This window comes from Netta rufina, assembly GCF_964035555.1.
Source record: "Netta rufina genome assembly, chromosome: 10".
Lineage (NCBI taxonomy): Eukaryota > Metazoa > Chordata > Aves > Anseriformes > Anatidae > Netta > Netta rufina.
In genome coordinates this window covers 5,494,004-5,519,689 of record NC_140133.1, presented here as the reverse complement: position 1 = coordinate 5,519,689, position 25,686 = coordinate 5,494,004, and the positions used below count along the sequence as shown (strand labels likewise).

The 25,686-nt window shown below is 40.2% G+C and overlaps 3 protein-coding genes across 7 annotated transcripts in view; 2 read left to right on the top strand and 1 right to left on the bottom strand.

Moving 5' to 3' along the window:
• The window catches only part of TSEN2 (tRNA splicing endonuclease subunit 2), a 46,955-nt gene extending 41,597 nt beyond the window's left edge, over window positions 1-5,358 (top strand). For all 4 annotated transcript variants that reach the window (XM_084293022.1, XM_084293021.1, XM_084293023.1 and 1 more), the window contains 6 exons: window positions 524-574; window positions 1,257-1,395; window positions 2,773-2,809; window positions 3,462-3,573; window positions 4,167-4,256; window positions 4,727-5,358. In XM_084293022.1, coding sequence (XP_084149148.1) covers window positions 524-574; window positions 1,257-1,395; window positions 2,773-2,809; window positions 3,462-3,573; window positions 4,167-4,256; window positions 4,727-4,786 — 489 coding nt within the window. In that variant the 3' untranslated portion in view covers window positions 4,787-5,358. The remainder of the gene's footprint in view (window positions 1-523; window positions 575-1,256; window positions 1,396-2,772; window positions 2,810-3,461; window positions 3,574-4,166; window positions 4,257-4,726) is intronic.
• A 2,445-nt stretch (window positions 5,359-7,803) lies between these two features.
• On the bottom strand, window positions 7,804-12,337 carry MKRN2OS (MKRN2 opposite strand). The gene is made up of 4 exons (XM_084292579.1): window positions 12,077-12,337; window positions 11,942-11,991; window positions 10,931-11,093; window positions 7,804-8,551 (listed from the first exon to the last, which is right to left on the bottom strand). The coding sequence occupies exons 1-4, from the start codon at window positions 12,292-12,294 to the stop codon at window positions 8,326-8,328; spliced, it is 657 nt and encodes a 218-aa protein (XP_084148705.1). The 5' UTR covers window positions 12,295-12,337; the 3' UTR covers window positions 7,804-8,325.
• Window positions 12,326-25,610, top strand: MKRN2 (makorin ring finger protein 2). 2 transcript variants are annotated; one of them, XM_084292578.1, is made up of 9 exons: window positions 12,326-12,444; window positions 12,605-12,733; window positions 14,392-14,570; window positions 15,387-15,691; window positions 16,968-17,182; window positions 18,693-18,803; window positions 21,045-21,189; window positions 21,810-21,965; window positions 22,940-25,610. In XM_084292578.1, the coding sequence occupies exons 1-8, from the start codon at window positions 12,419-12,421 to the stop codon at window positions 21,948-21,950; spliced, it is 1,251 nt and encodes a 416-aa protein (XP_084148704.1). In that variant the 5' UTR covers window positions 12,326-12,418; the 3' UTR covers window positions 21,951-21,965; window positions 22,940-25,610. The 2 variants fall into 2 exon arrangements, with proteins under 2 accessions (XP_084148704.1, XP_084148703.1); XM_084292577.1 differs by lacking the exon at window positions 22,940-25,610 and having other exon boundaries at window positions 21,810-21,970.
• Window positions 25,611-25,686: the final 76 nt, after the last annotated feature.

Sequence of the window (25,686 nt, the reverse complement as noted above, 5' to 3'; positions counted from 1 at the left end):
ATTACACTGTAATTTAATATCTGTCCCTGAAGTACAGGGTTCTCCCATGTCTCCTAAATATTTGGGATGTTTTGGTCATTAAACAAATTTTTGAAGAACCTGCAGTAATTACAGGAAATGTTTGTTTTAACAACAACAACAAAAAAAAGTAGGGTCCAATCCCATTTGCTTCTCCCGCTGACATCAAAGAGACCAGTTACAGGAGTTAAGTGTAGAAATATGAGGAGTATAATATTTATATAAATCCTGTTTCTATTGTGCTACTACTAAATATATCCATGTTACTTTAATACAGTGCCTTCAGGAGTCTACAGGGCGTGAATAGATTTTTTTTTTGTAGTTTTGCATTAGATGAAATTTAAAGGTTGTAAAGAAAAGGCTCAAATGAAAATTTCAGGCAACTTGTTTGTCTGATGACATTAGGATTCATGTATAAAATGAACGTGAGCCCTTGTTCGTGTGAAATATAAACTACAGGAAGAGTCTAGATACCAGTTAAAATTTACTCTGTTTATTTTTTCAGGCTTTTTTCTTGGTGTATGCTCTGGGATGTTTAACTATTTATTATGGTGAGGTAAGAGATGAGACTGACCTTGAATTAATGGGGATGCCATTGGTTTTGAACTGTTTTGGACTTAATTTTTTTTTACTGATTATGGCAGCATTGTATGCTGTTAATTCCAAAAGAGGAGAAGGCACAGTAATTCGTAAAATTTTATTATGAATATAATCTGTTTATCTGAATATTTCTGTTTTTAAAACATTGGTCTGAAAGTGTTATGTCTACCCAGACAAATGTATCTAAGCAGGGTCTTTCTGGAGAGAAAGTTTTCTCATTGTAATTTATGCAATAAATATAAGGAAAGGAAGCATGGGAGTAATAATATGGTGAATATTCTTTCTTTCCTGAAACAAGAAAATTCTGTGGCGTTTTAAGTATTAGTTTATAAATATATCAAACTACTGCTAATGTAAGGATAAAATAATTGAAACCTATGCTTCTAGTTTAAGATTTATCAGATTTCCTTTTAAACAAAAGCCTTATGGGAGTGATCATGAAATGATTAAAAAACTAAATGGAAACTACAGGATTCTGTCTTGTACTTAGGGATTTCACATTTTATTGCCTGAGGTTTGTTCTCTTTGCAGTGGGACTGTGATATCTGATATTTTGCTGCTGTGCTGTACTATACACGGTATTCTCTGTGTGCTGTAATATTAATATAGATGTGTTAATGCCTTTGCTTGACTTCCAGGAGCCCTTAACGATTTTGAAGCTATGGGAATTTTTCAGTGAAGTGAAGCCCAGTTTTAAAACTATTTACATGGCATATCATTACTTCCGCAGTAAGGGCTGGGTCCCCAAAGTTGGACTGAAGTATGGAACCGATCTCTGTGAGTAGCATCCTTTATTTTGCGATTGACTTCCTTTCAGATGTGACAGCCAGTGCAAGACTTCGGTGCCAAAGATAAATTGAACAATGAGGAGCTGCATGACAGCAGAAGGCTTTGCTGCTTGTAGTTAGCAAATGACATCTTTGGCTAGACTATAGATTTGCAATAAAGTTAGGATGTGAATGAAACATAACATTACATTTGCAGTAGCTGAAGAGATAGCTTAAAAGTCCTTTTGTTTTGCGTAATGAAATCAAGAATTAACATAGGATTGCAGGTTACATTTTTTTAATCATACAAAAATAATTAGTAGTGTCCATAATCCCTTACTGAGTAACTGAAAACAAGTATGTCAAGATCGTGCTGAGCTAGTCCTCTAGATTGGCATGTAGGTTTGGCTGAATTCAGCTTCCTTATTCTTAATACCCAGGGCTATGGATAGGGTTTTGGTACTGATCACCTAATGTGTATGTGAAATTTATATTAGCGTGGTCATCATTTATTTGTGTTCTAGCCTGAATGTGGTGTCTAGCATATCAATGCCTTTGGATTTGTGCCAAACAAAGTGGATTAGTTTAACACAGGCAAGTGTTCGGCCCTCTCTTGAGCTCCTCTAGTGTCTTGTTCTTTGGCAGTAGCTTCTTCGAGTTGCTACATATTGCTACGACTGTGCATAACAGATAACTTGCAAATCACGATTGCCACTGGAATGAGGTGCAGCTCATGCTTTTCCTGACAAGGTCTAAGCTAGCCAGCCGTAAAAGAAAGCCTGTGCTAGATAGTCACCTCTTAGAAGCTCATAACAAAGGGGAGACAGGAAATGTAACCATTTAGCTCAGTTAACCACAGTCCAACTTCAATGAGTCTTGTCTTTATTGGAACATATAGAAGGAAATTTTAGTGGGTCTACAGACAGAACTGTGGCAGTATTTAAGATCTTGTGCCTTTTGCCTCTCCTAAAACTTGTGGAAAATGTCCACTTCAAACAGAAATTCACTGACTTAGTGATCTTCCACTTGCATTCCAGCAGCTCAACTTCTACTGCAAAGACAGTGTTAAAAGCATGAGTCTGTTACAGAAAAATTCCATCCTAAATCCTTTTTCTCCATGGCAATTGCGAACTGTCTTTTGGTTCTGTGGTTTTTGTTTATTTTTTTTTCTACCTGCCACTATCCTTTCTCTGCTGCTCCCATGTTTTTTGTCTCTCTTCCCTCCCTCTTCGCTTTCTGGGACAACTTAACTCTGAATTCAAACGTGTTGAAGTTTTGTCTTGTGTAATTAAAATTTATGAAGCATCTGAAAATATTTATGGACCCAGATATGAAACTCAGAAGGAAACTTTGATTATCTAACTCAGATGTTTCTCTCCCTTTTCAGTGCTATATCGAAAAGGACCACCCTTCTATCATGCAAGGTTTGAAGCTGATGTTTTTTATGAACTTTGTTTTAAACTAGAAAATTTCTCTCACTATTTTAGTATCTTCACTGATTTAAGACATACTCTTCACCCAAAATACTTTGCCAGATGTATTCATTTAGCAGAGGTACTAAGTCACACAATTTTATTGAATTCTTGTGACAGTAGTAAGATGTTTAAAATTAAAAGTTTCAATGCACTCAGGAATGTAATTTAATTTAGTAATAATGACTTTTAAAAATATATGGTATGAATAACATGTAATTTGGTTGGAGATTTGACCCTCCAAAAAAAAATAAAAATACCCCCCGCCCCCCCCCCCAACTTTTAAGGGATGATTAATATCTTTATTCCTTAGCTAGTCAAATTGAACTCCTAAATAGTAAATTGATGTTAAGTGTCAGATTGATGTTCATAAGAGAATAGCTCCAAGTACTGGCAGAAGGGTAAGGAGGCAAAGTGCCAGTCAGTGTATTTGCAATTTCATTTTTTCTCCTCTAGCTTATTACAGACTTAAGCTTCAGAGCTTACTTACTGCATGCTGGCATATTGCTTAACATGGATTTTTAGGCTCTATTCTTAAGATACACAATCTTCCTAAAACAGTAATTTTCTTTCTGTGAACTGTCCAATTTGCTTTGTTTTCCAGTTACTCTGTCATTGCTGAATTAGTGGATGACACTTTTGAAGGTTCTCTTCGCAGACCATTCACCTGGAATTCCTTGTCTGGCTTGAACAGAACAACTGTTAATGCTTCTAAGGTAATTGTGTAAGCTACCCATTTTAAAATAACTTTGAAATGACAAATACACAATTCAGTTCCAGAGAATAGAGAGCTAGGAGCGAGGCCGGAAAGTGAATCCTTCTAGTCTGCAGAAACATGTTGAGTTGCTAGTAGGCAAACGAGTTTCATTTGTCAATATCCACGTGACTTCTGGAAAAAGCTTATTAAAGTCCTGTCCCCTGTAGGAATCTTACATGTAAATGTTGCATGAAGAATAGAAAGACCTGAGGGACGCTTTCCTGGTTACCAATTCTGATTTTAAACCCGTATCCATCTATCAGGTTTCCTTTTCAACTGCAGAATTTAAAGTTTCCCAAAGACTTTTCCTGTGACAGAGCCTCATACATAATGCCTTTATTCTCGTAGTCATGCTGCTCAGGTATTGTGTTACAATTCTAATTTATTTCATAACCTTATTTTGCTTTGATGAGGAAAATGAGATATCCAAATTGTACAGCTCTTGGTTTGCAGAAGATGTCTTGTAGGAAACATGGAATCTGCATTTCTAATTAGTCTAAAACTTGTGTAGAAAGAAACCAGATGAAATTCTTGTATTTTGTTTACCAACAGGAACTTATGTTATGCTATTTGATTAGACCATCTGATATGACTGAAAAAGAGATGTCCACACCAGAATGTTTGAAAAGAATTAAGGTTCAGGTGAGTAATTCTCTTCTTTGCCTGTGTAGTTTTGCTCTGGGGCAGCTGGACAGCTAATGACCGATCATAAGAGCCCCCTTGAACTGCTGCTTGCTTTTTAGCATGCTTTGTTCTTGCATGAATAGCTGCAATAAAACAGCTAGATCCATTTGTGCCCCAAGGCAGGAGAAGTGTATGACATGCCATTTAAAAACTTTAGGTCTTCCAGTCTAAATCTGTATGTTACTGCTACTGTGAAGCATTTGCATGAGAAAATTATAACTATGGAGACTAATGTTTATGAATGTTTAAAAATGGAGAGAAGCATGAGAGGAGCTCACTTCAGGAACAAATATAGTCATCTGTTGAAGTTTTTCAGCGGTTATATAATATATGTCAATCTGCTAAGGCTTAATCACAATCTCTCACTGATTTTAGCATTTTTTTTCCCTTTTCATTTCCATAATAGGTATTGTTGTTTTTTATTTCAGGAACTTATTGTAACTCGTTGGGTGTCTTCCCGTGAGCGTAGTGAGCAAGACGACCTTTAACTGAATGTATAAGAACTTATTTTTTAAATACATTGCCATTTTTTAACCTGATCTCACAATGAACCATTGCCTCAGAACAGTCTTTATCAACATTCAGTTGGTATGTATAAATGTTGTCTAAAATTGAGGCATATCCTATTTAGTGGAGAGAATGTTGTATTGAAAAATAATGACTGGACTATAATAATGCATAAGAAGGGGGAGGAATTAAAGCTGTGTCCCAAGTCAAACTACTATGCTGTTTTCTTATAATTTATAAATTGTAAATTGTTTACAAAATGTATTATTTTGAACAGTGACTAGACTGTAGTGATTAGTAATGATGTTTTTAATACTCTGACAGATTCATGCATTAGTGCTGAATAGGCAGTATGGCTTGCAGAGCCACTGAAGTACAAAACATGGATCTCTGACTGAAAGCCTAAGCAATGAGGAATCAAACAGGTTTCTGATAATACCTCACAGATTCTTCAAAGTTGAACTGGGGAGTTGTAAGGCTCATTTAGTTCTGTGGTTCACACAGGGACATAATTTTCTTCAGAAAAAGAGACTTAAGCTTGAAAGGGATTTTTTTTTTTTTTAAAAAAAAAAAGGCAGTAATTACAGTGAGTCAGATAACCTTTCTGTCTTTAAACTAGGCAGCACTTTGTCTTCTATACTTACATGACTGTAAAAATCTCTGGCCTAAAATGATCCAAGTCTTCTAAATGCTATGGAGATGTGGTGCCCTTTGTTGGCTTTTCTTTTGATTTGGCTTTTGCCTGTTGCTCTTTTCCTTTGCTGTGCTTTTTTTTCTAAATTGGCATTTATTTACAAGTTCTCTTTAAAATTCTTTTGCCATTGAAAAGATGATGGCAAGTGATTGTTGTCTGAATATTTTCTCTCTCTCTCTTCCCACTCTCAACGTCAGAACACAACAATGAACAGTAGGCATGCACAGTGACAAAAACCAAACCCTATGCCCCTCAACCTTGAAATACATTATTATTTTTTCCCCCAGTTGAACTAAATCCATGTTAATGTTGCTGGGAGGAAGGCTTGGCTTAATGATTCAGTTGGAGGCTTAGGATTTGAGATATCTATGGTACCATTCATCTTCCACTGAAAACTGACCTGGTATGACAGACTTGATGAAGTTGTACAAACTTAGATTTTGGAAGAGATTTGGTTGTTGCAGTATTTGAGCGTTGTAGGTCGTTGGAACGTAAGATCAGTCCAGGCTCTTAGGTGGCTAGACCCTGGAATTCAGTGGTCCCAACTAAAATGCTTATTTTCACAAGCAGTGCTCAGAATTGATGAATTCTTCCCAGAACGTGCAAGGATTTAAATTAATTCTGGAGTCTAAGCACCTAACAGCAATTTTAGGTGTTAGGCAGTAGGAAGTGCAGGGACGCCTTTCCTCATTTGGGTAACCTCGTAAGGACTGGGAGACTGCTTCTCCTATGGAGTGAGGCATAGGATACTGCTGAGCAGTTCTGCCATACTACACTGGGTGCCTGCTGGTTTCTAACTTGCAGGTTCCTAAACAGGGTGTCTGCTACTGAGAAGATGCGTTTAAAAAATAAATAAATTAAAAAAATCCCACAACAATGAAAAAGAAACAAAAGGATTCAGCTCCTTCAAGTACAGCCAGCAGTTGTGGTTTAAGTATCAGCTACACTGGAGTTTGAGTATTGCTCCTATAGATTCAGGCAGGCATCTGAATTCCATCTTAGTCTCTGAACAGTAGGCTTCCCTGCTTCACAGCACTGTGAAACTTTTTTTTTTTTTTTTCCCCTGTGCTGTGAGAGAAAACATTTGCTGCTATGGTAAGGATATACTACAGTTACTGACAATGATGGTGGCTTTGAATTTTCCTTGTGCTGCTTTTGTTCACTATAAGAAAGGGGGTTACTTCTGGTCCCAGTAAAATTCCCAGGGCTGGTAAGAATTCTGTCAGCTCCGTCTGTTCCCACCAAACACAAAACCACAATCTTGTTTACTGAGGAGTTTAAATTGTAAAGACATGCCATGAATGCAGGAAATGATATGCAACTTAGTGGAAGATCTAGTGTTTTTCATTTAATGGAAAGACATAAAATGAAAATGTTAATTGTGTAATAGCTTTTTCAAGCTCAACATCTATGTATGTGTTCGCTGTATGTGGCATGGTGTCTTATTTCCAGCTGCAGATAACTACGGTTCATGTTTCAGTACTACTGAACCAAATAACTCAGATTGTTCTACCAGGGCACTGATACTTCCCATGTATTTATATTTTAACAGTTAAAATACAGTTCTTAAATGAAGTATGGATTCTGACTTACTCGGAAATAACATAATGTAATTTCTTTTTGTAAGCCAAATCTTAGTTGAAGGATTCTGACTTGTTCTAGAGGTTGCAGGATAAATCTCTAATAGTAGCAGAATTTTGTGTGTCAAACTGGTTGTCTCTATTTTGTTGTTGTTTTGAATATGCTTTTAAAGGAACTAGAATTTAGCAAGAAGTGAAAGAATATGGGGGTGGGAAACCGTGGTCTTTGCGACTAGACAGTGTTGTGGAGGGGCAGGGTTAATGCAGTTTATGCATACAAAATTATACACTAGATATGGGCAAAACCACAATCTTTTATGATTACTTCTCCATCATCGAGCAGATAGTTCGGGTCTAGATTTGTGTCCTACCTTATTTTGAAGAAACTAGTAGAAGGAAAAAGACAGAATACTTGTCTTAAACTAGAATATGTGTAAATAAAGTGTGCCAAATTATGAACAGTAGAATTTCATCCTCAGTATATGTTTTTCTATAATCTACAATAGGTAGAAGTGCTGTTGGAGCATCTCTTTAAACTTAAGTTTCTTTTTGGTAAATTCTCAAGTTTTACCTCTCAGATAAATGCTGAGTTTGTTGCTCAGCACAGACATGACACTACATGACTAGCTTCTAATTCTAAGCATCTGTCTTGGTGTGAGGATTAAGTGTACAAAATGCAAAGAAGAATTGGAAAAGAAATATGTCAGACAAAGAGGCTGGATTTACTTGTCATATTTATTAGCAGTTGAAGTAAAGGAAAATGACTTTGCATTGTCATAGACTTTAGACTTGAGCAGCAGGCAAGCACAAATTCCTTTTCTGCCTATCTGTAAACAGATAGGGAAAGTGATAGTTTGGTTTGATACAGCTTAAGTTACAGCAGTTCACTTGTTAAAACCCTTGATTACCCAGCAGTTATGATTTCTGATATTAAGGCTCTTGGCAGAACACAGTGTATAGTGAATGTAAAAAAGAAAAAAAAAAAATTTCCATAGTTCCCAGTTTCCATAGAAATTTTCTGCAGCATGTACATCATGTGCATGTTATTTCATTCAAAATACACAAATTTAGTTTCACCATCCTTCCATAATATGCAGGTTAACATACATGAAGTTGTATTTTTAAATACATCAAGCAGTTCATATATCTTAAACCCTGAGATTTGGAGTCTTAAGGCTTTATTTTCATGTTGTATTTTGCTTTAGGGTGTCTATATTTTGCATAGGTGTTTTAACATCACAACTTGTCAATTTCCACCCTGGTTTTCTTGATCAGGAAGGGGTACAATGTAGAAATCTTTAGTAGTTAGCTCCTGATGCAGGGTAATATATTTAGAAGCATTCTTTGTCTGTGGGATCACAAATTTCTCTGTAAATTCACTTTTACTCATTTGCTGCTTTCCTTGTGCAGTCAGTATGCTGTTAATGAATGCTAGTGCGTACGTGTAGCAATTGTAGTCATGTTCTTCATACCTAGGAAAAATATCTCATTAATAAGAGTTAGCACTAATTGTTCAATCATTGTGCATGAAGGAATATTTTAGTGAGTGACATAAAGAAGCACACGATCTCCAAGATCTGTTGCCATTTGCTTTCATTGCTGGTGCTTAAATATATTCTATTAATAGCAAGTTGTGCTTTCCAGACAGGGATACTAGAAATTGTGAGCATGAAACCAAAAACAAAAGCTGCAGATTTCAAAATAAGGAGTTCTTATTTTTTATACTTAACTTTGTTTTTACCTTGTTAATCTTTGCTTTCTCCTGTGTTTTTACTCTGTTACCTTGAAAAGTTCTTCCTGCAGCAGTAACATCCTGCGCCATTATATATGCTGCTTTGTGTGCCATTAACTTGGAAGCTTGCTTTAAAATCAAGCAGACTCTATCACTGATATATAATTGATACTGTTGCTTTGCTGTACAGAGTGCCAGTCAAATTCCCATTGGCAAGCATTTGTACCAAGTGTGCAAGGACAGAAACACTACTACCTGAATGGAGTAGCCATTTAAAATGTCCTGGTCTTTTTTTTTTTTTTTTTTTTTCCTTTTTTCCACTATCCAAAGCTAGGAGCACAACACCTTTATTTTTCACTGTCAGAATGTTTTGCAGATTCTGCCAAATGTTTCATGTTGGTCACTAACAACTTGAGTAACTTACTCCTTTCCCTCGCCGCAAAGTGGTGCTTTTTCTGTTGGCCCTGTGCAACTGGATTTGATGGTCAGTCTCCTGTCTGCTATCTGCCTACTTCTCAAGCTGCTTCTGTAACTGCCTCATCCCATGTCACTTCTCTATTGCTCTTCCTAGCCCTGTGACTCACTCCTAGTCTCATACTGTCAGTGGCTCCATGGTTTGTGTTGCCACAGGGAATCATCTGCAAGCCTTGCATGTCAGCCCTGGGAATTTATGAGATCTTCTTGCAAGTTCTGAGGACTATTGCTATCAAAATCAACCCTGAGCCCAGTTCAGGATTGCTCACTGTTTTCTCCAAAGCTCTTCTGGTTTGTTAAAGGTATTTATTTGAAGTGACATATGAGATCCCATGCAGTAAGCAAGAATTTGCTACAGTGCTCTTTACCAAAATAGTTGTCATCAAAAAAAAAAAAAAAAAAAGTAGGAGGAATTTTGATAGGGACCATCACTGCAGCGCAAAACAATGGAAAATTACATAGCAAAAATGCTGGATTCACTTAGGCTCAGTGCTGAATTAGGTCGCTTTGCCAGGAGGTGGCACATGGGGAAAACAGAAGGAAAGCTTGTGGAAGAGATGCATGCATCTACCCACCTTCTGCCATTGCTTTTTTGACATCAAGTTAACTTCAGTAATAACATTAAAGCACTGGGAAATGTAGAAGTGTCAAAGATGATTATAAAGCCAAAAGGATTTGTGTTCTAGAATAATTTTAAGAAATACCTCCAGGTCAAATTCTTTCATCTCCTGATATTAGGGAGATAATACACTATCTCTGAAAATTTATAGTCAAACACATGCAGAATTGCTAAAAACTACTTTTGATTTGTTGTTGTTTTTACGTAAGATGACATCTACTTCCATTAACTTAAACACTTCACAAAACTCTGCTCTGACAGACTGCTTGTTAAATGTACCATTATCAATGAGCAGTTCAAGGACTGGTGATTTCTGGGACAGCAGCTGCTTTGTCACCAATAGGCTTGGTGATGTGGCACTGAATGTTTTTGCTGGGCTGCATAACTTGTAACACCGTCATCAGGCATTAACTTGAAGGAAAGTTGCAAAGAACTGAACATTCTGGATGGAACATGCTGCTTCAATTCAAAATCTATGGGAGTCTTTCTGTGTGTAACTATCCAAAGCAATGTTACCAACCTGCTGGAAGAGCTAGAAAAGCCTCATTATTTTTCCCATTTCTGACCGCTGTCAGCAAAGAAGTCATCTGGAGGTAAGATCTGGGCAAGAATCTCATCAGTGTAGTCATGATTTCAGCCTTTAAATCTAAATACCTCTAAAACTGTTGAACCCTAGAAATTATTACAGAATTGCACCTGAATTTTTGTACTTCTGTACCCAGCGGTATACTCTTCAAAGGTAATGTTCCAGTGAAGTGTTCCTTTTTGTGCAAGATTATTTTGTTGCTGAAAAGTCCCCTAAAATGTTCTCTTATTTTAGCACTTTTATAGTCCAGCTACTTAAAAACACTTGCAGATTAGCAAGGCCACCGAGCATCAAGACAACCTGGAAGAGTTGAGTTTGTTAGCAATGTGTGTTGTGAAGGAGCTGAATGCACCACAAGCCTCATAGGTCCAAAATAGAATAGCTTAATTTATCATCCCAGGCTAAGTACCTTTATTACATTCACCTTTTAAACAACCTACCTGTGAGGAAGCCAGGCCTCTCCCACAGAAAATTCCTCTAGGAGCTTATCCCACTGCTGAAGAAGCTCAAACATATCTGGCTGTACTAGTGGGACACTAATGCACTGTTCCCATCCAGTTTCATCTCTGTGAATGCCCTCCTCATCGTAGTTATATACCACTCCTGAAAACAAAGAGCAACAGATAGCACTGGAGAAAATGGTTTCACATGTACTTTTCCGTGATTTTGAAAAGTAATTTTCCTTAATGCCATTCTTTCTTAACTAGTTAAGATCATAGCTTCCCATCAGTGGCCTTCTATGGCTAGAGTAGAAAATGCAGTGTTTACTTTTATTGAACAACTGTTCTTATTTTTCACAATGTTATTTTGGAGCTTTTGATAAGGAAAACAACCTAAGGACAGACATGTTTCTTTTTTGAAACCTCCTGATTAGACTAGTTTTCAATTAAATAAACATCTCAAGTGAGATATTGAACAATGAGCCACTCTGAGAACCTGTCACGACTTACTGTGGCTCTTTTTTTATTAGGGATGATTTTTGACTTAGAACTATGTTTAAGTCAAGATTTCCTGAAAACGTTTTTATTTGGGTGAACTTTTTTTTAATAGGCTGCCTAGCTTTGTGTTTCCGTGTCAGGAGTACAAGTCACCTGTCCCTCCCTCTGCACCTCCTCAGCATTTAGGTGGAACTGGGACTGGTGCCCTCGGCTTGAAGCCCTGCGCTCACTGCTGGGCGGCAGGATAAATGGTTGGATTGGGGTTTTTTGATCTTGGTGTGATACTCCTGCAGTCCAAAACTAATCCCGTTTCCAATTCCTGTGGTGTGCACAAGGAACCTTTGCACCGTTCCCCAGCAAGGCACCAGCCGTGTGTGTGCTGCAGCCGCCCTCCTACCAGCAGTCACGGTGGCAGAGGGGGCTTCAGCAACCCCATTACCTCAGGCAGAGGGGTGCAGAGGGCAGAGAGGCTCGGGTCAGGGGCCCGCACGGCAGCTCCCAGCTACATTTTACCGTCGCCGTTGGTTATCCCCACGTGCAGGTCGGCTCCCCCGTCGTACCCCCTGCAAGACAAACACCGCCAGGGGCTGAGCGGGGCCGCCCGCCCGCAGGCGCCCTCCCTCGGAGCGCGACCCCCGCGGCCCCTACCCGAGGAAGGAGCCGGCCGCGGGCCGCAGGAGGAGCGCCCGGCGCTGGCGGTGCCCGTGTCGGAAGGGGCAGGGGAGGCGCACGGGGGCCGCGGCCAGGCCGGCTCCGCGCAGGGGGCGGCCGCAGGCGGGGCAGAGCGGCGGCGGCCGGCGGCAGAAGATGGCGGCGCCGCAGTGCCGCAGCCGCAGCACGGGGCCCGGCTCGGGGGCCGCCTCCATGGCCCCGCCGCCGCCGCCGCCCTCCCGCTGAGCGGCGCTCGCGGCCCGGCCCGGCCCGGCCGGGGAGGCGGCCCCGGCCCCGCCTCTTCCCCCGCGGCCCAGCGGAACCGGGGAGGCGGCGGCGATGAGCACCAAGCAGGTGACCTGCAGGTGAGCCGCGGGGCCGCGGGCAGCCCCTGCCCGACCGGGGCTCGGCGCCGGAGGGGGGCTCGGGCAGGGGCCGGGGGGACGCCCCCCGGGGGAGGTGGCGGCCGCCGCCGGGCTCGTCCCCACAAAATGGGTTCCTGAGCGCTGCGCTGCTTCCCCACAGGTACTACCTGCAAGGAGTGTGCCGGGAGGGGAGCAAGTGCCTGTTCTCGCACGACCTGGCCACCAGCAAGTCATCCACCATCTGCAAGTACTACCAGAAGGGACAGTGTGCCTACGGAGCGCGCTGCAGGTAACGGGCCGGCCTCCTGCGCTCCGAGGGACCGGGGGAAGCGGTGCGTGCCCTGGGCCTGAAACCCCGGGGACACGAGGATCAGGAAGAGCCGGGGCTTTCTGAACAGCAAAAGGGATGAAATGCTGCGTTAAGCGATGATGAGCCCTGTCTCACACTGCTAAAACTGGCTCACGAATGCAGTGTTGTAGTTTGACAGTGTCCTAGCTTCAGGGATGATCCTATCCTGTAGAAACTCAGCTCCAGGTTTCCCATATGTTCTTACTCCATCCTTATTACTATGAGAACTGCTAAATGCTAAACCCAGAAGTTCAGGTGTGCAGCCTCACGAGGAATGGCACCTGGCAGTGCTTCGCTTCCCGTGTTACCGCGGTGGGCAAGGGGCCTCGTTTCAGCAGCGCTGTGCTGGGTTGCGTTGTGGAGCTCACAGCCGTGCTCCTGCAGATCCTAATGACAAATCTTGAGGACTTCCAGCTCTGTCTTAGAGCAAAGTGCATTTTTTTCATGTTCCCCTAGGTTTTGTGGGAAAAGTGAAAAGCTTTGCACCCTTTCCTGCAGCCTTCTGGTTGAGGCTCCTTGAGACCTCCAGTAAGTGCTGTGTGGTGGTGAATGTTGTCACATCCCGCCAGTCCGGGGTCCTTCACAGCCAAATTCTGGCCACAGATAAGAAATGTGTGTTTGCGCGTTCGCCTGACAGGAGCTGGAGGTTTCAGGGTGTTACTATGTTTGTAATAGCTTTGTTCCGATCCTTTCTTTGGCATTGTTAATGGTATCAGGCTTGGAGCGAGAAGCCAAACCTCAGTGAGCTGCCTGACTCCCATAAGCTGCTCAGATGGAACTGGCCGTTTGTAACACTGCTGCTGGCTGTGCTGCTCGCTGGGAGCACCTGGCACGCTGCGAGGAGCACAAGGACACCTGCAGCCTGTGCTGCTCTGCTCCAGCTGTTTGGGGACAGCTGAGGGCATGCGATGCACGTAACCTACTGACGTGTATGGCAAAACTGGGCGCTAAGTACAGGACCAGAAATGAGTGTGGAGAATATTTCTGTTCTCACCAGTAGCACTCTAGCATTCAGGTGTGCCTGTGGCTTAGCTGCACCGGTTGCTCCTGTTCTACTGCTAAGCATGTTTCCATTATTTTGCCAGGTGTCTTGAATCCTTCCCTGTCCTGCACACAAACACCACGTCTCCTTCCTGCCTGTGGTGTGGCAGCATGAGGTCTTAAGTGTTGCTGCTTGGAAGGGGAAAACAAGATCAAAAAATGTCAGTCCATACTGCACATCTTTTAATTTTGCTTCTCTGAGAAATGTCAGCAAACCTGTTTGTGTGGGGAGATGACGAAGATCTGATTTAATATGCACATGAATAATGTTCTTTCAGCTATGCTTGGTGTCTCTAGAGAAGAAAATCCAGGTGTGCGTTCAGAGGCATCTGTTTTCTGAGACTGAGAAACTTCTAGTCTGGCCTTGAAAGAGAGTCAACATTTCAGTCAACTTGTTAAAACAACCCTTTATTTTTATTTTTTTTTAAAGGTAGCTAAAGTAGCTATGCAGCTTTATTTTGTTACAAAAAGGACAGGGAAATGCATCGAGGGAGCTGTCCCTCTGCTGTGCCTCGGTTTATCTTTCATACCAGTTATTTTGTCTGTTTCTCTCATAGATATGATCACACCAGGCTTCCTGCGTCAGGGGGTGCAGCAGCTCCTGTGCCACCTCCCCTCACGTCGGGAGTGCTGCACAGCCCTCGCCAGCCTCCCGAGCACAACGCACCGGTAATCAAGAGCAAGCTGCGTGAGACTGGCAGACGGGAAAAGAAAACACTAGTGCTCCGGGACAGAAGTGAGTAGAGCTGGTTCTGTGCTCATCTTCAGTGATGTCATCCTCTGATCTTTATGGGAGTTGGGTATTTCTTCACCTTTTCTTTTTTTTGTTACTTGAATTTCAGCTGGAGAGGGGTGCTGTAGGCCTTCCTAAGTCATGAGTCCCCTTTCCTGTAAACACTTGTGCCTGTCAGTACCTTTCAGTGACAGCATTTAACTGACCTGCTTGTAACCTGGTGTTCCCTGAAAGGGGTTTATGGTCTGCAGTGGATTTTTTGGTAGATAGGTTGGGAATATTGTTAAAATATTCCCACTCCTTTTGTGCATTTTGTTCTCAATGAGAGGGCATCTGAAATGGTGAGAAGCCTGGCTGCGTTGTGCCAGGGCACCACTCTGTGGAGGATTGTGTCAGTGCCTAGGAACACAAGCCCCAGAGGTGTCCCTCCATGCCTCGCACCCAGGGACAGGAGCTGAGTCCCCCTGTTGCCAGCATGCTGTTCCTACCCCTTATCACAGTCGCACCAAACGAGCCAGTTGCCCCGATGTGAAATGGGAGGATTTTTTATCCTGTTTGTAAATAGAAGACAGCTCAAGAGACCTTGAAATTCGTCTTTTCAGTAAGTAGTTTGTGAAAATTCTTGCAGTTTGGGACCAAACTAGGCTTAAGGATGAGAAGATGTAATTGTGAAGGAATTTAAAACAAAAACAAAACAAAACAAAAAACAAACAAACAAACAAAAAAACTACTATTCCTTGAAAAGAAAGTACAGGAAGCTTCTTGAGTAGGTTTTGTGCATTGTCCTGTGTCGTTCATACTATGTTTCTTTTTCATAAGATCTGAGTGGCTTGAATGAAGAAAAGCAGAAGCCCAGTGCCACAAGTGATGTGGTGTGTTGCAGTGACAAAACTGATAACGTGGAAATGAAGCCCCATTCGTATCTGGAAGCTATTTGCAGTGGACTGGAAGATCCTGTGGCTGGAAGTTCCTGTGCTGATGGAGAGCAGTGGTGTCCTTACGCTGCAGCAGGAGCATGCCACTTTGGAGATCGCTGCCTTTACCTGCACGGAGACGTGTGTGAGATCTGTGGATTGCAAGTACTTCACCCTTTCGACCAAGAACAGAGGAAGGCTCACGAGATGGTAATAGTAACATGAAATTGCGTTGGATTTGGTTTGCTTGCTGCAAGATTGGATTTGTTTGATCTAAAATCCAAAGGTGTTTTGTGTAGAATAGCTTGTTGTTCCAAAGGGCTTCTGTTGTGCTGTTTTTCTGGCCGTACAGTGATCCTAACAGAGGTCTGTTTAAGTATCTAGGACTTAAATCGTAACCGCGGTGCAAGTAGCTTTATACAGCAACTTCTTTTTTTCCCCTTTTCCTCCTTATGAGAAACTTGCCTGCAGTTCTGGGAGACCACAACACCCTGAAACTCTACCAGGAAAATGTCTTTCGGAGCTTACAAGAGGTCTCAGTGGTAGGCTGCTGTCTTAGAGCAACCACCCTGCTGGTCTGCCGAGTCGCCTCTTCAAATATCCCAGCTTGTTCAGGGTGGATTTCAGGGCAGTGTAAAACAGGGGCAGACTGAACGGAGTACAAAGATTTTGGAGATGAACCTTAAGTAGGAAGGATGGGGGGACTGGATGAGGCATTGGCTGGGTTAGGAAGGCCTTAAGAGGCTGCTCTTCCCTGTCCCCAGATTTAGGTCAGAGCAGGTGAGGAACAGTTTTAATTTCAAGGCTGAGGAGGAGAAAGAGCAGAAGCTTCAGTGGTTACTGAGTCATGGTCCCTCCACAGCCTGGAGTGGAATCTGAGGGGCCAGAGTCTCAGTTCTTGCGCTCCCAGCAGATGCTGGCAAAACGTGCTGCTGTGGGAGTTCTCATCCCACATGCGGGCACAAGCACCAGCTCACCCTGTAGTGCTGTAAAAGTAAATCGGTTGATGGTCAGTACTGGGATACCCTGATGAGATGCTCTAGGAAAGCCCGTAATAAGGGACTAATCCCTTATCTAGGGTAAAGCTTAGTACCTGCTGAATGAAGAGGGTGGCTTTAATAACAAACAGGATAACATCTTGAGTGTGGTATCCATTCTGGACCCTGAATTAAATGATATTTAGGAGTATTTGAAGCATTTCCTTGTGTGATAGCTGTTCCATGACAGATGCAGGCAGGTGTACATTGCGAGTGTTCAGGCAGCCTTACTTCTGATGCTTCTGAAGCTGCAGAGAACATCAGAAGGCTGAATTGTGTGATCGCCCTTGAAGTAATTAAAAATAAACAATGATTACGAAGGGTAGCAATGATGCTCTTAATCAGTGTACCTTGTGTTTCCTGTCAGATTTCTGTCATAGACACTTCTGTTTTACAAGGAACAGGCTGCTCTATGACTACAATAACCACTGACATCTCTCCTGTGACAGATGTGCATGGCAACATTCGAGCACGACATGGAGAAGGCCTTTGCCTTTCAGGCAAGTCAGGACAAAGTGTGCAGTATCTGCATGGAAGTGGTATATGAAAAACCGTCAGCCTCTGAGAGGAGGTTTGGGATCCTTTCCAACTGCAATCACACGTACTGTTTGTCCTGCATCCGGCAGTGGAGATGTGCCAAGCAGTTTGAGAATCCCATCATAAAGTAAGTTTGTGTTAACTAGACTGTGGCCTGTGTCAGTGAGATGGGCTCTGCGGTGTGCTTTGACTTGATTTGGAAATAAATGTGGTCATTCCTTAGCAGTAAATGTTAGCCTAGCCATTAATAAGATCTAAGCTCAGAAAATCCTGGTCCGAGTGCTGGGAAAGTGCAAGGCATCAGAGTATGTCTGTGAGATGAGAAGATCAACCTCCACGTCCAGGTAGGAGGCATCAGGTAAGTTTACTTGCAACTAAGTTTAAGTTTTGGTAAGTTTACTGCAGCTAAGCATGTTGGCCATTTTTAACTCAACCCTCTCTCACTGCATTGACCATATGGCAAAGTGCAAACATTCAGCTGCAGAAGAGCTGAGTTGACTTCTGCCCCTGCTTCCTTCACAGGAACCTGCTTGCAAAACAGTAACTCCTTCCTATCTATGTGCTTAATTACTGCATTCTTCTCTCAAATATAGCTTACTCAAGCTAAACCTTCCGTTAATCACACATCTGTGTCTGAGTAAACGCCTTCATCTTCTAACTATGTAAAAAACATAATCTAAACAGATTCTTCCTTAGATGAAAGAATTTTAAACATCCAATTAGGGCAATTTCCTTTTCTTAGAATCTCTTTGAAAACTCTTTCGAGATACAAGCACACTGAGCAAGAGGAGGGAAATATTTTCAGTCTGCTGCCAAAGTCGACTTTCCTGGGCAACTTTCATTATGAATTCCATTGAAGTGAAAGTTGTCTCTGTACCTGCCTAATGAGCTATTCTGGTTACAACAGGGACTGTGGTTTTTTTGCAGAAACAGTGCTCTGGAATCAGGTTTGGGTGTGATTAGGCACTGATATAAATTCTCCAAAAATATTTTTTAAATTATTCACAATACTGAACATACCAGTTTTTGTATAGTTACTCTAAATGACGGACTTGGATAAATTTCAAAAGCAATGCCTGCAGAGACACGAGGTGTTTTTATGGGACTTACAGGGAGGTACCAGGTAATAAAGGTTTTCCTAGGCTTGTTGGGGTACCAGAAGTTGCTTATTTAATTCTTGATCTTAGTTCCTAATGAATAAATCCATCTCGTGAAACCACTAAATGAACAACTCATCAGTGCTGTAGATTTCAGATCATATTTCAAAAGGCTTAGGGACAATCCTTTTCCTTTATTCTTCTGGTTTGGCTTTCTGCTGTATGGGAGCCGCAGCGCTTCCATAGCAGTTAGTTTATTTCTGTGTATCAGGCCTTTAGCTATGTTTCTTCAGGAAATATCTATCGCTTTTGTTCAAGTTTTGAAACAAATGCAAGGCAGCACAAGCCTGACCGTGCCATTTCGGATTATTTCAGTTGAAACAAGTCAGAAATGTGCTGTACTAACCCGTGAAGCTGTCTGATGCATCCGTGTGACAAACTGTCGCCCTTTCACTCAGGAGCCTGCAGTTTTGGGCTAATTTATTAAGTATTGCTTTCAGAAAGTAACAAAGCATTCCTTTCTTGTCTTGATCCATTAAGGTCTTGTCCAGAGTGCCGTGTGATATCAGAGTTTGTCATCCCTAGTGCATACTGGGTAGAAGACCAGGAGAAGAAGAATGAGCTGATTGAAGCATTTAAGCAGGGAGTGGGGTAAGTTCATTAACCATAGATATTACTTACATTGTCTTTAAGATACACTAAGACTTACTCAATTAAAATCCCTGTATTTTGATACTTAGGTGATTACAAACCATTCAGTAAATAACTCTGAATCTCTGTTAACGGCACACCGTTTTTATTTAGCTTAACTTTTCAGCTGTTGTGAAAGGGGCTGTTGTATTTGTAGATCAGAAGTTGCTCAAACTCATTGTGCTCTGAAGGGTTGAGGCTTTGTCGTTTCACTTGCCAAAACTGGACTTGTACAGTTTCTGCTGATCCTTTGGATGTAATTGCCTGGAAGGCTGTCAGTTATGGAGAAAACAAGTAAGGAAGGAAAGCTTGATTTTTGTGATAATATCTTGATATATGGGCTTAAAATTTCACAAGTCTTTTGTAATGGCTACTGGAAATGGAAAATACATCACTCCATTCCCTTTATTGTCTAATAAAGATTTGCCTGGTGATTGGAGCACTGGGAGAGGTCTGCTAAAGTGTTGTTTTACAGCAGCTTTGCAAAGCTGTGCTTGCCTGGAGTATGTACAGGTCACTTAGTTCAGGGAACAATAAGGAACCATTAACTTATCTCATTGCTCACTCTTTTAAAGGGAAGCAAGTAGATTTATGCTTGACCCAAATGAGTCATGACTATTTTGCTAAAGGTTGTGCAGCTTTATTTTGTGATATGCACCAACTTTTAAAATTTGCCCTTTGGATTGCAGAAAAAAATAGGTTTGATTTAAAGCTGTAGCTGTTTGGGAAGATTTGCCTTTGAAGTATTGTTACAACTTTTCAGCAGAATTGCTGAAAGCTGTACTACTCCATTAAATCTTTAATCCATTTTCAATCCAGCTTCTTGTTTTACCTTACAGTCAGGCAAAATACTTGAATAAAATTAATCACTTTACACTGAGGTTCTTGATACTGTTGGTTTTCAATACCCTATTGCTGGTGTGGTTTTTCACTTTAATCCTGAAGGACTTTGTGCTGAGCGTAGTAAGTTGTGCTCAATATCTTGGCGTAGGCAGTTTTTAAATGACTGCACATTCTAAGTAAGGCAAGCTTTTGTTTTATTGGAATAGCGCCATCAGGTAGTGTTATGAGCTGGGTTTTGGTTTTGGCTTTTGCTTTTGTATTTTGAGAATACAAAAATGGTTTTTGCTTTAAGTGTTTGGCTAAGACTAATGTGTTGTACCTAAGCATCTCTGTACCAAAGTGGTCTTACAAGTACCTGCCTTGGCAGTCAGTTTAGCTTTGAGGATGTAATATTACACACAATGAGAAAATGTTAATAAAATGTTCACTGAAGGGGAGTCTGAGCTCAGAGCAGGGGGTCATCCCAGCACAAACCCATTCTGATTCATATGCCAGCACAGAAAAAAACAAGCCAAACTTAGAAAACTGGAAGTCACAGATCACTTGTGTTCTAACCCAAGACAAATTCCATTTTTAATGCACTGCCTGCGTTTTTTTTTTTTTTGTTTTTTTTTTTTGTTTGTTTGTTTGTTTGTTTGTTTTTTTGTGGTGGTGTTTGTTTCTTGTTATTGTTGAGCTTTCTTCTCCCTTCAGTTGCTATTTGGGAGGCTGTGTTTAGGACTTAGGGCTCAGTTTTATCACTATTTGCATATTAAGTTTGCATATAAGTTCAGTTGCAATTTCTCTGTAGCTTCACCTTCATCTATTTTTCATGGTAGAACAACACAACAAACTCCACTCCATCCCTAGTAATGCCTTTATAAAAAAAAAAAAAAAAAAAAAAAAAAAGCTATGTCACTAGAACAACTTAGTTGAACAACAAAGCTGATGAAAACTTAAATTAATACAGTATTGTCACAGAACTTCCAAAGGAGATGATGCAAGGAACTGGTTCATAAAAACTAAGCGGTAGAAAGCGATAGATTATGTTCATGGGAATGAGAACATACCTGTGCAGGATAGAGGGCATTCTTTGGACATCCTTCACTTTTAGTGTCTTAAGATTTTTTTCTTATTGTTATTTTTTAACTTATGATGCTGCTCTTTTATGTATTTCTTTGTTCACCTTTAGTTTTCTTTCCCATCTATTTAACTGTTGCCAGTTAACACACCAAGAGTTTTGGTCTTAACAGTAGTACTGTTGGTTTTGTTTTTAACAGTAGTACTCTGAATATGATGAGATAATTAAACCATGGCAAATTAACTGTATCTGCTTCCAAAGTCACTGAAGTTAATAACTCTCTCTTCTAATTGAATCAGAAAAAAACCCTGCAAGTACTTTGAACAAGGGAAAGGAACTTGTCCGTTTGGAGGAAAGTGTCTTTACCTTCATGCCTATCCAGATGGGACACGAGCTGAACCTGAAAAACCAAGGAAACAGCTCAGCTCTGAGGGGACTGTGCGGGTAAGGGAATACTCCAGTCAGTTGTAATTGAAAACACTTTTTGAATGTGAAGGGTACCACTTAAATGTGGTCCGTGTAATGCATGGCCTTAAGAGAAGAAAACATCCCCCGAATTTCCATGAGGGAAAAGTTTGAAGAGTTTGTTGTTGGGGAGAGAGGGCACCTTTCATTTAATAACAAAAATTTATCTTTTTTAACCAGTGCTTCTCATTGCAAACCTCTCTACAAAGAAACAAACCAGGTAGAGCTTTCACCTATAGTACAATTAAAAACTACTCTCAGTTGCCTGCATGTAGCTATCACTGAGACCAGCTAAGATGGTTAAAGACTTCTCAGAAACTCATCGTGCCTTGGCCGCCATCCTGAATGGTCAAGACAGGCCTAATTATTTTAATAGTATTGAGATATTAGATACAGCTCATTAATGCTGCCCTGTCTGACAAACTATTATTTATACGGTAACACTAAAGAGACCAGTTGTCACTTAAATTAACAGCAAGTATTGCTGTTTTAAGTATCAAGTTCAGCCTTTTTTTGTTTTTAAGGAGGACGGAGGATAACGGAAAATACTTTAACTGAAGTATGTCAAGCTAAATAAGATTTTTTTTTTTCTATTGCAGTTCTTCAATTCTGTTCGTCTGTGGGACTTTATTGAAGACAGAGAAAGTAGGACTGTGACCAGCACAGATGATCAAGTAACAGAACTTGGAGAACTTTTCATGCACCTTTCTGGGGCTGATGAGGATTCTGCTACTTCTTAATAAAGGCAACTAAAGGTGCACTCTTTGGTAGCAATCCAGCTATTTATTTAGCGATGGTTTTACTTATTACAGCACAGTTAGAATGAATGTGCCCTGTGGTTTACTTGTGCAGTCCTGGTAAAGTTTTCAGATAGTTTTTTGTATGGCAACAGAAAAACTAAAATATATTTAAAAAGTTAAACTGATTGCATGGAAAAAAATCCCTTAATACCAAGAGGATTCTCTTCCTCTTTGGCCTAACATATGCTGTCTTGTAAACTGAGTGGTGATGTTAAATATGGCTCTTCTCTTGCCGTTTAAAGCATAAGCTGTTAAAAACTGTTGCTAAAGCTGTTTAGGGTGCTTTTTTTTTTCCCTGCTAAAAAATGTGTATCTACAAAAACCCACTAGGAATTATGATGAGCGTAGCTTCTCCTTTCTTACAGAAGGGATTTAAGAGCTAATACATTATACCTCAAAGTACTTAGAATTCAGAAAAAGTTTTCTGTATTCTTACAGCGAGTGTTTCAGGAATGGGGCCGAAGACCATACAAGTTCGGTTCCTACCATTGTTTTAAAATAATCAAGTGTATAGTGGCAGGAAATGCCTCCTGGAGCACCTGCTGGAAAGCAAATACAATTGTGCTATATCCAGGCAGAGAGCAGTAGTACTAGTACTGGAGTTACAAACATACAGCTGAATTAATTTCACAGCACAAACTGGATATTGCACACTGCATAGTAAGTAGATAACTTTCAGTATTAATTGCAACAGTAATTTTTTTTTTCCAAATGTATTTAACTTGAAGGGAAAACCTTGATTCAGGTTAAATGAAGTAGCCAAAATTAAATGAGGTAACTAAATAATTTTATATCAGTGATCTTACAGTTCATATCTGTACAACATTAAATAATTGTTTCTTTTGTGACTGAAATTAGTTTTAACCACTACTTATCTTAACTGTGTGGGGAGCAGACATTTAGCCTTTTCCATCTCCATGTGTTTCTAGGATTGAGACACATCCTTCTGAGTCTCAGCCCCATTTCCATGTACCTCCTGTCCTCAGTTGCAGCTGGCAGATGCTGTTACTGAAAGCACAGGGAGAAGCTCCAACATTTACTACTTTTAAGTGTGGCAGTTCTTTAGGAGGACTGTCTCCAGCTGCTGATTTGTCTTTTCTGATTAAGGGCAACACTGATAGAGGGCCGGAAAGTTATGTATTAAAACACATCTCTTCTGAGCCACTTGAATTGTTACTGAATTGTATTTTCTTTAAAAATTTAATTCATGTTTGAGTTGCAGAAGCTTTATGATTCACTATAAGTTCTGTTTTTTTAATTACACTTTGAGCAAAAGTAGTTTACAGTATGATTGTGCAGTTTGTAAGAGGTTATTTCTGCTAGGTCATTTGTATTAACTTTGCAGTTAAACTAAACTTTGGTCTGGACTATCTTTTAAATGGCTAGTGAATGGCTTTTAAATGGCTACTGAGCAATATTCTGAGTACAAGCAAAGTTTTTGGGTTTTGTTTTTTCCAAGCAAGTTCAGCATGCAATTTTAAAATGAAGTACAGGGCTAATTTTACTGATACCTTTATGATGAGACTGCATGGCCTTGAAAGGCTGCTCATCTGTAGAGAGTATTTAAAGATAACCATTTCAGGAAACATGATCGACACAACAAAAATTGTTGTGACACAAAGTGTATTTAGAGGCATTTGTGCAAAAAACCTCTTGTCTCAGTGTGACACCTCGAGCACTACTTTGATGATCTGGAACTAGAATCTGTGTCAGTGTCATAAAGCAAACAGCAGGAACCTTCATCTGGTATTCACAATTTTTTTAATAGTACCAGATTACTTACTCCAGGATTATCTGCTTCATCTGCTGTTTGGCATTTCTGGGTCAAAACTAAATCCGAGAAGCATGTGGGATAAAAGTACTAGTTTTCTGTAAGGGTTCCAACAGAAGAGGGAGAAATCCCATCTCTGCTGGCTAACCGTTCCCTCAAATTGAGCAAGCAAATGTTGCTCTCTGTTCTGATCTAGGAAAAGTAACTTTTGTGTATTTCCACACTAATTGTTAACAATGCTTACTGTGAAGTTAGTCCTTAGCTTGTAAACATGGGTAACTACTTACTGTTCAGTTTCCTTTTTAAAACTGGCATTTGAAGGCACAGGTGATGGTCTTAATCTAGACATACAATATAATTCTTCATTACTGATTAACTACAGAGATGAAGAAAAGTAAGTACCTCTAAGAGCAATGCAGTTCTGTAAGATGAATATTCAAGAGCTCCAGCCCAGCCATACTTTCTACCCTAAAATAGTTAAATAGTTGCACCCTTTAGCCTCCCTGCTGGAGCTTTTTTTCAGCCATTCCTGCATTTTTTTTTTCCCAGAGATAAATATTTCAGTGGTTACATATACGGGGGGGGGGGGGAGGGGAACAATGGAGAGGATATTCTTTACCTTAAAGTTAAACAAGACATGCCTGATTTACTTTGCTCCATGAAAACAAACTGGGAAAACAAAAATCTGAAATTTAAAGGTAACTTGTTTTTCAAAATTACCTAGGGATTACATAAAAGGAACTTTTAATGTAAGAGCAGTAAGACAAACTCAAACCTTTTTAAATTCTTCATTTTACAGCTTTCAAAATCTAATGCTATACCTAATACTGGTTCAAAATAATCCTCTTGCTTTTATCAAGAATGTTGTTTAGTTTTTCCAGAGACACATAACCAGTTTTTAAAAATTAGGAGTTAATGGTTCCTCTTTTGGAATTCAGTGCTAAGGTAAGAGCAGCTTTCCACTTCTTTTTATCATTTTTAAACTTTTTCAAATTCAACTGAAGGTAAAATGAGAGACAAAGGATATTTAGAGAGGGCTATGTTTAAATACCAAGAATATTAATAAAAAGCGTGCAGAACTCTACAGGACTGTTTTCATCAGTCCTAAACATGAATTTTGTCATCATTCTCAATTGTAAGGGTGGAAATATTATTCCCTAGGCAATAATGTTATACTGATATTCTGAGGATAAAGTCTAAATATTTTTATGGTAGAACCTTTCTGGCTTACATACTTCAAATTCCTTTCCTTGATAATTGCTTTGTGTTGTTTTTTTTTTTTTTGCTTGCTGCAGATTAGAAGCTGAAATGTGTATTTTGACATTACAGGCAGTTACGAGTTGCATATGGAAGATGTCAAAATTCATGGCAAAACAAATCATCTCCATTTTGCCTAACAAATTTTAGAGGCAGCAGTTTAGCCTGAGATAAGTGGTTCCATTTCCTCACTAGACCTTGTATGTGGATACAAACCCCATACTTGCAAAGCACGTAAAATCCCAAGAATGGAAATTTGTCTTCCATTAATGAACATATTTGAAAATAATGCTATTTATGAGTAATTCTTTGATTAAACCACCAATTTCTTGTCAACTGCATATCAGCCAAGAGAAAACACACACTACCTGAGCAAAAAAAGCTTACAGAAGATGGAGCACAGAGCAAAAATGGTGCAGTGAAGTAGCTTGATAGTGTATCAGTACAGGTATGTTAAAAAATAGATGCTGCTGAAAGATTATTACAGTAGAATAAAACCATATTGTAATGCAAGTGATCAGAAACTGATGGTTGTCATATCAAGTATGTTTTACCTGTTTTTACCATTTTTACTGGTACAGTAGTATCTGTCCTAAGAACTTCAAAAAGTTATTCTGTTGTTTTTTCTGAACTTTTCAGATCTACACA

Bases quoted from the DNA above. Each gene is read 5' to 3' on its own strand.
- MKRN2 (XM_084292578.1), top strand. From the start codon at position 12,419: ATGAGCACCAAGCAGGTGACCTGCAG. The intron at 15,692-16,967 runs GTAATAGTAACA...CTCCTGTGACAG, and splicing joins AGAGGAAGGCTCACGAGATG to ATGTGCATGGCAACATTCGA. The intron at 21,190-21,809 runs GTAAGGGAATAC...TTTCTATTGCAG, and splicing joins GCTCTGAGGGGACTGTGCGG to TTCTTCAATTCTGTTCGTCT.
- MKRN2OS (XM_084292579.1), bottom strand. From the start codon at position 12,294: ATGGAGGCGGCCCCCGAGCCGGGCCCCGTGCTGCGGCTGCGGCACTGC. The intron at 11,992-12,076 runs GTAGGGGCCGCG...TTTGTCTTGCAG, and splicing joins GCGGCCGGCTCCTTCCTCGG to GGGGTACGACGGGGGAGCCG. The intron at 8,552-10,930 runs GTAGGTTGTTTA...TATTTTTCCTAG, and splicing joins GAGGCCTGGCTTCCTCACAG to GTATGAAGAACATGACTACA.